The sequence below is a fragment of the Saitoella complicata genome (genome assembly GCF_001661265.1).
Source record: "Saitoella complicata NRRL Y-17804 unplaced genomic scaffold SAICOscaffold_11, whole genome shotgun sequence".
Classification (NCBI taxonomy): Eukaryota; Fungi; Ascomycota; class Saitoellomycetes; order Saitoellales; family Saitoellaceae; genus Saitoella; species Saitoella complicata.
Genome location: NW_017567002.1, coordinates 165759 through 178683, shown reverse-complemented (window position 1 = coordinate 178683; position 12925 = coordinate 165759). Strand labels below are relative to the sequence as shown.

The window sequence follows — 12925 nt, the reverse complement described above, 5'->3', positions numbered from 1 at the left end:
CTGTTCCATATTGCGATAGACTGGGTAGCGTTCTGTTCTGCCTCATCCGCGTTGCCGTGGTCGTGAGATGAGCTCTTGCATACCGCGGCCTGTATGACTTCGCCGAGATGGATGGCTAAGGTGAGATCGAAACGAAAGGAGATGTGTTCGATCCTTGAATGCGTCGGTACACGTTCGCTTATTATGATCAGATCGGTTCGTCTCGCGATGCATCTACAGTGTACCTCGGAACACGACGGCAAATGTCTCGGGGTCTTGAACGATGTCGATGCTATCCTGTCCGCGCACAGCGCTATAAATGCTTCATCATCTAAACGTCCTACATACTCCTTCCAAAGATCGATTACTCCGCCATAGATTCCGCCGACATACTGGTATCAATGGTTGCTTGCCCCCGCCGCGCCGCGGCTGCCTTGTTGAGAATGGCTCCGATGAAGGCCGTTGCTTGTGCGTAGTTCTCTGATAGCAACTTGTTCATCTCGTTCGACACTGTGTCCGCGCTTTGTTAGCTTTCATTCACCACGAGTAGAGAGAGTATGTGAAACTTACCTCCTTTCGTAGCTCTTCCGTACATTCTCCTGATCTTCTTCCCCGTCTTCCACGCCGGATGATCCACGGCAGTGTACACAATAGATTTTAGGTAATACCAATCCTTATCCAAATCGTGCACCCAAGCCTTCAACGGCATGTTCATCGGAACAAAGTTGATCATGCCCTTGACTCGTGACATACACGACCGATTCTGGAGGAGATGAACGATACCAGGGTATCCCTCACCAACACCAATGAAGATAATATCTTTCGCGTCGGCGAGTTCTAGGTAGTTGTCCCATAAGTACAGACAAAGGTCCTTCGTCGCTTGTCGTATGTTGTAACCCTCGTTCTCTGGACCTGAGATCATCGCCGGTACGTTCACATCAACAAACGCATGTCCATTTGATACAGCCCAGTCGATATACATACTCCCTGAATCCAGAAGGTAAGACTGATGAAGTTCGGCGGCGCTCGAGAGTGCACCAGCGCTTAACCAAACATCCGGAGCGCTGTGGATCATGAAGATGAGTGTTTCCGCCGTCCACATATTGGGTGTGCATACTGCTTGCTCTCGATATGTCGGTGATACTTTGTTGCTGTAGATGGGCAGTTTGACCATACCCCACTTCTCGAACAACTGCTTAGTCTGGTAGCTGCGGATAACGTCGTGTAATCGCGCAACTGTCGGATCATCGCCGTCTGACTCTAGCAGCGTCGGGTTCATACACTTCCAGTACTTAGACTGCTCCTGAACCACTTTATGAACTGTATCCACCGCGGCTTCATTCGCATAGATACTATGCAGCTCATCCGGAGGCTCACCCATCAGCACCTTCGTGCACGCCAATGCCGATCGAGAGATAGAATCCAAATTATACCCTCCCTCCAGCAGAAGGACAACTTTCCCGTTCGCCAGACTCATCAGCATATGCGTCATATGCCCATACGCCGCAGGCGTCACGAAACACTCTCCCAGTTGATCACCAGCGGCAGCATCGAACCCAGCCGACACAATCACAAGATCGGGAGCGAATTCGTACGCGATTGGCATAACTGCCTTTTGGAATGCGTAGATGTACTCTCCGTCGCCCATACCTGCACATGGCCAAGGAATGTTGACGTTTCTAGGCAGTGTTAACGATCGTGTGAAAGGAGGAGGAGGATGGGAAAGCATACTTTCCGAGACCACTGCCTGCACCACATGATTTGTGGTTGGCAAATCCGTTTTTGTCTTTTGCTAGGTCGGGGTAAAAGTTGCCGTCTTCGTATCTGTGCAGAGAGATGTAGAGCACGCTGGGGTCTTCGTAGAAGATACGTTGGGTGCCATTGCCATGATGAACGTCCCTTTCATACGGTGTTAGCAGCCGTTCGCCAGGTGCAGCAGTTACTGAATTACCAGTCCAAGATCAATATCCGTTGAGAGCCCGGATACCTCTTCTGCATCACCCGCGCCGTGATAGCAGCATTGTTGAATAGGGAGAACCCACGTGCCTCATCAGGTTCAGCATGGTGACCCGGTGGTCGTACGATGGCAATGGCGTTCTTCACTTTGCCCTCCACAACTGCTGCAGCGGTCTCAATCGCACCTCCGCAGGATAGTCGTGCGCAGAAGGCTGATTCTCTGTTAAAGTACACTGAATCCGTCTCGTGCGTCAGGTCTCGCAGCTCTTGTTTGCTCATGGCTAGAATATTACGTTCAGCAAGAGGCGCAATCGTCACGGAGGGAGTGTACTTACTCGCTGTCCTCTGGATCCTGTCCCAGTGCTCCGAGGAATGACACAAGAGAATCTCTTCTCTGGTAGCTTCTCGTGCCCGGATACGCTTCATTAACTCCTCTTTCGTCCTTGACTTCGATCCTTCATACTCTTCCACAAACCCGGCATTACACAGCTCCTTGTATATTCGGTATATACGCAGTGGATCCTCCGGATGCCGATCCGAAGCAGTGCTATCATGAATATCGTCATGATACTGCATCCGGACATCATAGCACATTCCGGTTCTCAAACTCGAGACTGGCAGAGGGTTGTGCTCGGGGGCTAGCAGCTCATCCTCGACATCCTCCTCTATCAGCATCGACTGCTTCATGTGCGCCAAGCTTGTGGTAGATAGCACAGCTGGGATTACAGCTGAAAGCGGCTGCTCCACATATGGAGACCCGAACATCACCGCGTCGGGGTTAATTGTCGCGGTCTCCTTGAATGCAGTGGAGATATCAATGACAGTCCCTACTGGGTGCTTCTGATACTCCTGGGCATCTTCCACATCAATGTCCATCTTGAATACGCGTTGAACAGGCGTTGCTATTGGGTTTACACCTCAGAAATGTCCCTGAACGCGTTTATATAGCAGATAGTGGGAACGGTCGTGTATCGACGGAGACGTCTCGACGCACACTCCTTTGTTACTTACGTCCAAACTGCCGCTGAGACGTGGGTTACTGTGGGCGGCTCAAACGACTCTATGGACCACCAAAGCTCCGTGACAAAGCTTTCCAAGGCCTCTGAAGCTCTTGAAGGCGGTATGGGACTTCGCTGAGGTTGCTGGCGAGCTGCAGACACCACAGCGGCCTGCGTTTCACCCCTGCTGTGCCACCCTCGCCACAACGTACGGGGGGACTTGTAAACTCACCACCAACAAACAATCCTGATCGAGAACTGCTTGCTTTAGCCATCTCGCTTCCCTCCTCCTCCTCCGCCTCTCCAAACTGAAGCGTGCCTACGCTGCCGAGGAGGACCAACCCGACAGCAGCCTCCCTGTCTTCAGCCACTCTCGCTCAAATCAGCATCTTACCTCGCACAATGAGCCGGTCTCATCCCCTACGTTAACCTCACTCGCTAAACGACTACGACTCGATCCAGCAAGTCCGGCAGACTCTAGAGGGCATTCACCCATTGAAGACGAGGTACTGTGGGCGCCTGGTGCGCCACTTCTTCAAGGCCACTACGGAAACAATGCATACGCAGATTTGAATGGTCGAGAATGGGCAAATGCTGCGCCTTCCCTTTCGATGACGTCAACGCAAGCTACGGAGTCTTCATACAGTACTGGCATATCTGCCTCGCAGTCTGTCTCATCGATTGACGTCAACTCTCAGCTACGAAATGCACACCTGGAAGCCATGGAACGAAGGCAGAGAGCTCAGAGAGAGGAGATGATGCGCGTTGAAGCACTGTATGCAGAGCAGAACCGTCTAATGGGACGGTTGGCAACGGAACGGAAGAGGTGAAGGGTTTTCATTGTTAAATCTGTGCTTTTACTGTTTACTGCTTTGTTTGCTTTTGTTGATCTCGGACTTGCATATTTGGGCGTTGGGTATCATTATGAGGCTAATAGGCGTGGGAGAGCGTGGGAGTTTTTTTGCGTCTTCCGATTTGCATCTATATACCACTGGAATAAACGTGTTTAAGAACTGAGATGACTCGCATGCCGTTCACTGGTCATGGAACATGGAGTCATTTGACGACAATTTTCATTTCTCCTCATTGACACTCCTGTCTTCGAATGTTGAAACAGCTGTTGCGGACTCTGGAATTGACCCAGCTTCCTCTGGACGGGCCGGCATGAATACGGTCGACGGAGGTGGTGAACTCAAGATCTAGAAGGAGTTGAAGGACAAGAACGACGGCAGAGGAGAACAGTTCCATATAAAGCAATCATTATAACGTCTAAAAGCATTCTAAAGCAAAACATAAGAACAATCCATAACAAAAGAGCAATCACGTCCCCAACACCCACCACCAATCCCACGCCTCCCAATCAAAGAACAGAAAGGAGAAAAACGCCATGCCGGCCTCGCAAAGTGCCGTACCAATGACCAATGAAAAATATAAAAAAACTCCGCCATCCAAGTATCCATGTACTCATCCTTTTCCTTGTCCTTGATCCTCCCCAATACCGGTTTTCATCTCTCGTCTCGTTCTATATCGTATCATCATCACTCCTCCTCCTCCGCATCCTCAGTCGCATCGCCCTCGGCGTCAGCCTCAGCCCCCGCCTCAGCAGCGGCAGCTTCCTTCTCCTTCTCAAAAATATGCGTCAAAGGATTCTCCGTCCTCGGCCCAACCTGCAACCAATGCTCATCAAACCACCCAACCTTATTATAACAATCCCAAAGCTTACTAGCCTTGTTAACATCAACCTTTAAAGCCTTCTGCGCGTCCGTCTTGCGGAACTCTTTGTTAAGCTCAGTCTTGCACTTACGGAACTCGAAAAACATACGGACTTTGCAGTCCAGGTAGGTGGCGCAGCGCAAGCGGAGCGTAGCAGCGAGTGCGATCTCGGAGGGGTGGAGGAGGTGGGCGTAGGGATCGCCAGTGAGGTCGATGTTGGGACCCTTCCAGTCCGTGCGCATACCCTTGGGCTGGGGCCCGTCTAGGGTGGTGAACGGGTCAGGAGTGTAATCCAAGAGATCGGTCAAGTTCATCTCGTGGGTGTCAAGGGGGTCACCCTCCTCCTTCTCCTTGCGACGCGGCTGGCGCGGCTTATGCGTGGGACCATCACCATTAGCCTTCGCCTTCTTCGCCTTCTTGGGCTTCGGCTTGGGCTTCGGCTGGGTGGTGCGAGGCCTGGGCGCAGGCTCGGGGGGAGCAACATACGCCGCCGTATTGAACGGAGCATTAGCCTGCACACGGCCCGGAGTATACTTAGCACTATACGCAGCATTCGCGGCAGCAGCATTATGCCTCGCCTGGGCGGACCCGCGCGGTCCGAAATACGCATCCAAAATAATTCTCTCACGGGTGTAAGTTCCAACAGGATCACGAGCGACGTGATCAAAGTTTGTGCGGTATACGTGGTAATGTTGGGAATTAAGATGCTGCCTTTTGTTGGCTTGGAACTCAGGATCGTTGGAGAGGGTGGAGCGGATGGCGGACTCGGCGGGGCGCTTAGCGCGGATGGGTTGGAAGACGGGAAGGGGGCTCGTCTCGAAGGGATCGCCGTTGGGTTCGAGGAAGAGGGGTGTTTCGGCGTGGGCGGCATTGGCGGGAGGACTGCTGATGACAGTCGGGTCGCGCTCCTCCACCGGGCTGTATGCAGCCTCTTGTGCATTCTGGAAGTTGGGAACGCGCGGGGGACTCATGGGAGGAGAGAGCCAAGTCGCGACGGTGCCGAGGTTCTGTTTGATGAGCCTTTGACCGGGAACAGACACCTCCGAGCTCGGCGAAGCAGACGCGGCAGTCGCGAGCGTCTCGAGAGTCGCAGCGGTCGTGGGAGGAGTGTTGTGAACGTTAGCTGGCATTGTTGAGGGATTGTTCGATGAAAAGGTGTGAATAGACTGAGCGAGTTGAGGAGGGGAAAGATAAGGACTTGACATTCTTCTTTCACCGGATGTATGCCCGTTCAAATAGCGAAGAGAGTGCTGGTGGTCGATTTCGTGGAAGGTGCTCGCCGTACACACAATTTCCCGATGCGGATGTGATTGAACAGCGAAAGCGATGATGTGACTCGATCAGAAGGGCCAAAGGGAGTCAGTAAACAGTGGCTCCGAAGTGCAAGCTGCCCAATTATCCCGATGGAGCAATCTGACCAGGTCTTGCAGTTGCGAACGACACGATTTTGTTGTGGCGAAAAAGCGAGGGCAGCGGGTGCGCGGTAACGAAGACTGCGCTATCGATAACAATTGGCGATAAAAGAGATTCGAAGACGGTCGGAGGAGAGCAAATTGGGTGGGCTATAGGGGCTTGAAATAGAGGACAGGGGGAATTACACGGGTTTCCAACTTGAGGATGTACAGCTAGATCACTTCGCGGTCATGAATGCTCCGGGCTTCGACTATTTTTCGTGTCTCAGTCAATCGAGGCTTATCGCCGCTATCAAGCGTCACGCGCGTCGTCCGAGTGAGACTTTCTCGAACGGCAGACGATGCTCCTGCTTCAACTTCGTCGCCTGTCGCCTGTCGCCTGTAGCCTGTAGCCTGTAGCCTGTAGCCTGTAGCCTGTAGCCTGCTTCAAGTTTCCCTCCACTCGCCTTTGGACCCTTCCAGCTCGCCGCGGCAGTCTCGGCAGTCTCGGCAATCTGGCCAACCCCTCCCAACGTACACCGGTGCACCCCTTTCCTTCGGGTTTGAGGCAATCCGGGGCTGAGTTGTTTCATTGGCTGTGGCATTTCGGAACGGTGATTGGATCAGATCGCCGGGGCTCGAGGGCGAACCCCGGCTTTGAGTCGTGAGAGATCGGCTGTCTTGCCAAAAGATCTGCAGAGAGGTCATTCCGGAGCATCGATCTCGTCTTCCGTAATGAAGTTGTCATTTCTGCCGAACGTCACGAGGAAGATGTCACGAGCATCATGACATTTCGGAAGTGTTTAGGTATAGCGACATGGACTCCGAGACGATAGATCGCTGTCAGATAGACGTCAACGAGCTCGCGAGGGACCCTGCTCAACCGTTGCAGGAGACGTCCAGGAAGGACAGGTTAGATAACATAGTAGAGCAACATAGCATTTCTCATTCCTTCGTACTGACTAGGATATAACGCCAAGAAAACACCAGTAGAAAAACAAAAGATATCCCCGATTTCTGACATCAACATGTTCTTTTCCCGCGGCCGAAGCAGCTCGTCACATATCTTGACACTCTTTCCTTCCGTTATTTTCTTTGCAAATCGCGATAATAAACTACCCATCTCCTCCTCCTCACTCCATTAACCATCCATCAAACGACACGCTTAAGCAGCAGGGGCCTGCTCGTTGGGGCACTCGCGGGCGATGTGTCCGGGCTGGTTGCAACGGTAGCAAGACTTCTGCTGCTGGGGCTGCTGGCAGTCACGGGAAACGTGACCGAAGCCACCGCAGTTGTAGCACTTCTGACCCTGGGTGCAGTCACGGGCCATGTGTCCGAAACCACCACAGGTGTAGCAAGTCTGACCACGGGGAGCACCGAAGCCACCGAAACCACCCTGCTGCTGCTGCTGTCCGTACTCGTTCAAGGTGCAGTTGCGGGCGATGTGGCCGACCTTACCGCACTTGTAGCACTCAGCACCGGGGGCAGAGGCACCGAAGCCCTGTCCCTGTCCCTGTCCGCCGAAGGACTGCTGGGGACCAGCGGTCGGGCACTCGCGACTATTATAACATCATCAACATCAACTCCTTCGGGTATATAGGCACGAGGAATACATACGACAAGTGGCCGGTCTCGCCGCAACGGTAGCAGGACTTCTCCTTCTGGGGCTCCTGGCACTCACGGGAGATGTGACCCTCCTGGTTGCAGTTGTAGCAGACGGGGTTGCCGCGCTTGGGGCAGTCACGGGCCTGGTGGGACGGGTCACCGCCTTCAATAACAAACTCATCAGCACCACTCTTTCACCATTCAGGTTACGTGCAAAAGCAAAAAGCAAAATGAAACAAAGTTGTAGAGAGAGACGTGTTCTTTTTTCTTTGTATTTGATGGGTATAAGAGGGTACATGAAGCATAACACTTGCGCATTATACTCTTCGCTCATCTCTTCGTCGCGTCGCCGCATCGTTTTCTTTCGCCGCCGCCGAGTAGCTAACGTACTTCGTATCATCCGGGACATACATCTCATGACGATACCCTTCATCGATAAAGGAGCATCCAAAACTTTCAATTCGCAGACCGAAGACAACAGTTGTCATCCCGGCGGCTCATCGAATCGTTCGAAATACACAGTCTCTCTCATGCCCCCATGTCCCACTTGCAGAAATCACAAATAACAAAGCACGTAAAGGGAAGTTCACCCACAGTTGTAGCAGGCGCGGGGAGCACCGTAGCCCTGGGGTTGGGGCTGGTAAGATCCTTGAGCGTAAGAGTCCATTTCGTTACAGTTGTGTGGTATCGGTGTGGGTTGGGTTTGTCCTACTTTGCGAGCGCTGCACTTTTATAAGGGCAGGCGCAAATTTTCGGCCGCGCAAGGACGCGCGTTGGTCAGGTCGCCTTCGAGAATCGCCTCCGAAGCCCTGGGCCGCTCTCCTCGGACGAATCATAAAAATCAAACATCTGGCCTACATAGACATCTCTAAACCGTTAATATGTGAAGTCGTAAACAAGTATCTGGGTTCGCCTCGGTGCGCCTGGCATTCCCCGTCGCGATAAGATGATCTTGTCATCGTCGAAGCCCATGACAGCGACGTTCTCGTTACCATCTTCAGAAGGTTCAAATCCTTTCAAAACCAATTCCTTTCCTCCAAATTCCGCGTCCAAATCCCATACTCTTATCTCCCCGCTCCTCGCAACGCTCACAGCGCGACTCCGCCTATCAATAGCACACGACAATACACCACTTGTGTGCCCAAAGAGTTTGGTGTCTTTGACGAAATACCCTCCGTTGGCCGGGTAGACCTTGTACAACATCAACGTGTTGTCCTTATGAGTGGTCAACGCGTATGGATGTCGATAGGAGATGCAGGAAGGAGTCAGCGGATTGGCTTCGAATTCGGTGCTCCAATCGCTTGCTATCGAACCTTCTCTGCCGTACCTTAGCCCCATTGGTTTCGTTACCCCATCAATGTAGAACTCCTCTACCGTGAGTGACCAATGGCCACTAAGATGGCGGCAAGGGTACAATATAGTTGCCACTGGTAGACCATTTTCGGAGCGTATGTCCATTGTGATAGGCCCCGGCAATGGATATGCTTCGAGCTCACAGCGCCTTTGTATGCGTACCTCACTGCCCTCAAGGCGATATGCTCGGAAGATTCGACGCTCAAAGAGGACACTGACGTACGGATAAGTAAAAGCAATATGACTGATCTCATTCGCCGTGACTATAACGCCTTTGCGGCGGATATACTTTTCCTTTAAAAGTAAACGTTCTTCAAGCTGATAACTGCCATCCTCGTGATGAACAAGGCGCAACACAGCCATTCCTGCTGAGGCAAGTCCCAGGACGATATGAACTCCTGGATCAGGCGTAGGCGAGTCAGAGATGGCCATAGCAGTGGCGTAGTCTTCGCGAGAATCGTCAACAAGCTTCCCGAAGACGGAAGACGCAGCGACACAATCCAGAACCCCATCCTTGATCTTCCATGATTTAAGCTCAGACCCATACTCAACAGTGAACACCAGATCGGCATGATACACTATCAGTGGCTGGGGTATTTCCTTTTTGAGATGACTGGTGATGTGTGTAGGAAGGACCGTCGCAGTCCGACTATAGCGTCCTTCTTCCCAATTCTGCCGCGTCTTATAGAGACCCTTCCAGTTCTCGCTCTTCGTCACATCGTCTCCAACGCGGGTATAGAACGGATCATTCGGTCTTTCCATCCGGACCTTCGTAAGGAAATCACGGCGACGGCGAAGGAATCGTTCATCTGCCAACCCCTTCCACAACTGATTGTCGACGCTCAAGCATGCCCATCGTTGAGAGACAGCCTGACAGATTGCAAGATCCCTCTTATCGAGCCACCCAAAAACATAGATCAAGACCTCGTCACTTAACCCATCGATAGAATTCGTAATCCTCCTCCTTTGCTTAGTCCTCGAGCTCCGATCGGGATCACGTTCTTCCAATTCATCGGTACCGACAGACCGCTTGCTCATCCTGATCCACCCGGCGGACCTTCGCCGCTTAAGAATGGAAGGAGGACAGAAGGAGCACCTTGCTGATCAGCTGTGCTAGTGACGACCTTGTCGGTCGCCTCAGTGACTGTCGATTGCGTATCTGACCACCAAGGTGGTAGGTAGTGCGAGGGCTGTCGGTCTGGGGCAGCAACGCCACACGTACGTACGCTTGCATGGACCCGTGCATCCCGCGGACTCCGCTCACCTCGAAACCCAGTGCAAATTAATGGTATTAATGCCTTTCATCTGTAATGTCTATACTAACTATGGTTGTCCTCCACGATTCGCGATCGGGGGTATCACCTCCCCTCTCCTCATCTCGGATCTTCATCCTTTTTTCAAGCGAATTAAAAATGTCCCTTCTTCCTATCCTGCAACATCTCATTATACTTCAACCCAAAGTTCAACCCAAGCGCAACGAGTAGTGCCATACATACACCCAACGGTCCATAGAAGTCATCAAAATTTCCAGGGGACCGTTCCGCGATCTTCTTTGCTCTGCGCTTGAACAAGAAGTAACCCCATGCACCGGCGGCGACGGAGATACAAGCGTAGATGAAACCGAGCCAACGTCCGACCTTGTTCTCGTCCGAAGCGCCATTGAAGAGGGCGAGTGCAAGGGTGGAGAGGAGGGTACAAACGTGCATCCACTTGATGAACGTACGCTCATTCGCCAACCAAACTTTAGCCTCGACCTTAACAGGCCCCTGAGTCCTCAAGAGGTACTCCGGCTTTGATACACCAGGCGGAAGACGAGTGGGGCTGGGTTCCCGACCTTTGGTGATGGTACGGTAGTTCGACTTCTTGAACAGCGCAGGCAAGCCCCTCAAGGTTAGTCTGCGATCATCAGCACTCTCCTCATCTGTATCATCCTCCATAACGTAAGACCCGTATCTCTCGTCGGGCGCGGCACGGTTAACAGCCTTACCCTTACCCTTCTTGCTACTCGCGGGCTTGCTCCTATCCGATGCGGCATCCTCGTTGTCCTCTTCATTCTTCTTCTTGTTGTCGTAGGAAATGACGAGCTTGGGTCCATTCGAGCTCTGACCGAATCCATTCTGCCTGTTCGGGTCGTAAGCCTCGCCAGGATCCCGCCTAATGTCCTTCTCCACATCAGGCAACCAGAAAGGCAACAAATTAGGGTCGAACAACACAGCAACACCATGTGCGAACTTGGAGAAACGGGGTGCTTCGGTGACCAAATGGGACTGACGCAATTCGGCAGCCCACTTGGGTTCTTCCTCGTTACCACGGACCTGGACCTTGATCTCCAAGAGCGCGTAGGGGAAACGGTTAATCTCACCCTTCTTCAGCGACTTGAAAGGGTACTCCATCATGGAATCATCGATGTCAGCACGGTGCCAGTCATCCGGGTTACGATGGGGACGCTCCTCATCGAAATCGTCCTCCCGAATCAATGCAAGGTTGGTGTCGAGAGAGATACGAACGCTATCGTCACCGGGGATCTGGAAAGCGGTACGGGTGTACACCGCACGCATGACGGGACGAAGGTTGTGCTCCTTGATCATGGCCTGGACGTCACGGACCAACTTCTCATAATGCTCGATCGCCTCATCGCTCTGGACACCCGCATCGCGCATCTTCTTAATTTGCTTCTCCATAGAGTAGGTTCCATCAATGAAGTCCTTAATGTACTTCTCCTTGATGGCAATTCTGTCCTCGGTGTCCTCAGATTCATCAGTGGCAGAGGCGGTCTTGCGCTCGAGGAAGATCTCGGGCTTCTCCTTGAGATGGCCGGACCAACGGAGACGAAGGGACCGCGCATTCTCCTTGCGCTCGATCTTGTTCATGTAGAGGGACAAGGCTGAGTTGTCGAAGTAGAGTGAAGTGATGGAGGGATCGGGGATGTTGCCCTGGTTAGCCTTTGCAGTAGAAGGGTTATAGACCAATACAGGCAAACGACGCAAAATGTAGGTCTTGACTTCCATAATGTTGTCGGAATGTACCCAGAACTTGTAGGAATGCCTCTTGACCTGTTGGATACCGTTGATAGGGAAGCTATGCGCACTCAACACTGAGCTGGGTCCAAGACTCGAAGGAAGTTGCACCTTAGGCAACTCAACTTTGACGTTCTCCCTCAGCTTAGCATACATCGTCGACAATTTCCACAACAGTGGGGAGTAGTCCTCAGAGTTGAATGGACACATGCTCAAGCGGACCTGAAGCAATGGACGGACGGTGTATCCCTTGTGAAGCTTGTCATGCTTCTTTGCGATTTTAAGAAAACCGGTGAAGTTAATGCGAGAGTAGCGCTCGAGCTGGTTGACTTCCTCGGTGGTTTTGTCTAGGGAGTCTTGAGTTTGGCGGGCTTTGTCGGAGTTTGAGGGTTCTGCGGCAGCGGCATCCACCTCTGACTCCAATTGAACGATGGACGTCTTGAGCTCTTGATAGATCTTGTTTTGGAATGCATAGACCTGTGCATACACTCGTTAGCAAACGCAGTGTAGGTGACGTAATGTCACCAACAAACCTTCTCAAGCTCCTTATCCAAACATTCCACGAAGCGACTCTCGTCATTCTCCGTCCAGTCCTCCGGGTTGTCCTGCTTCAGCAGGGTCTTCAAGTTGGCATAGTTGATGTAACTGTCCTTCCACGACTCATAAACGGAATCTTCGAGCTGAGCACCGAACCTCATGGCGAGTCGATGTGGTGGTCTATATGCTACGGGAGTATGCTGCTCTTCACTGTCTCGGCTCTGATTGCTCTCTTGAACGAAGAGGTTTAATGTCTGGACCGGGTTGGCTGTTCCCGAATAATGCCTCACCGCCGTTGACTTTAGGTTGTGGGCGTGCATTGGTGTGGAGTAGCACACAGCCTTCCGCCTCTCGCGTAACTGCAGCGTACGCGTAG

General features: G+C 52.3%; 4 protein-coding genes across 4 annotated transcripts; all 4 read right to left on the bottom strand.

The window, feature by feature from the left end:
* Window positions 1-20: 20 nt before the first annotated feature.
* Window positions 21-3075, bottom strand: SAICODRAFT_19094 (uncharacterized protein). Its single transcript, XM_019166052.1, has 5 exons — window positions 2271-3075; window positions 1931-2216; window positions 1711-1878; window positions 550-1658; window positions 21-489 (listed from the first exon to the last, which is right to left on the bottom strand). Exons 1-5 carry the CDS (start codon window positions 2809-2811, stop codon window positions 344-346), a joined length of 2250 nt encoding a protein of 749 aa, XP_019024279.1. The 5' UTR covers window positions 2812-3075; the 3' UTR covers window positions 21-343.
* A 1396-nt stretch (window positions 3076-4471) lies between these two features.
* SAICODRAFT_7322 (uncharacterized protein) lies at window positions 4472-5776 on the bottom strand (the record flags this gene model as incomplete). Its single annotated transcript, XM_019170837.1, has 1 exon — window positions 4472-5776. The coding sequence occupies one exon, from the start codon at window positions 5774-5776 to the stop codon at window positions 4472-4474; it is 1305 nt and encodes a 434-aa protein (XP_019024278.1).
* Window positions 5777-8518: 2742 nt separating this feature from the next.
* SAICODRAFT_71165 (uncharacterized protein) lies at window positions 8519-10164 on the bottom strand (the record flags this gene model as incomplete). The annotated part of the gene is made up of 1 exon (XM_019170657.1): window positions 8519-10164. Exon 1 carries the CDS (start codon window positions 10031-10033, stop codon window positions 8519-8521), a length of 1515 nt encoding a protein of 504 aa, XP_019024277.1. The 5' UTR covers window positions 10034-10164.
* A 237-nt stretch (window positions 10165-10401) lies between these two features.
* Window positions 10402-12710, bottom strand: SAICODRAFT_92207 (SPX-domain-containing protein; the record flags this gene model as incomplete). The annotated part of the gene is made up of 2 exons (XM_019171792.1): window positions 10402-12489; window positions 12546-12710. The coding sequence occupies 2 exons, from the start codon at window positions 12708-12710 to the stop codon at window positions 10402-10404; spliced, it is 2253 nt and encodes a 750-aa protein (XP_019024276.1).
* Between the last annotated feature and the right edge of the window lie 215 nt (window positions 12711-12925).

Bases quoted from the DNA above. Each gene is read 5' to 3' on its own strand.
- SAICODRAFT_19094 (XM_019166052.1), bottom strand. From the start codon at position 2,811: ATGGACATTGATGTGGAAGATGCCCAGGAGTATCAGAAGCACCCAGTA. The intron at 1,659-1,710 runs GTATGCTTTCCC...AACACTGCCTAG, and splicing joins GCAGGCAGTGGTCTCGGAAA to AAACGTCAACATTCCTTGGC. The intron at 490-549 runs GTAAGTTTCACA...GCGCGGACACAG, and splicing joins CGGAAGAGCTACGAAAGGAG to TGTCGAACGAGATGAACAAG.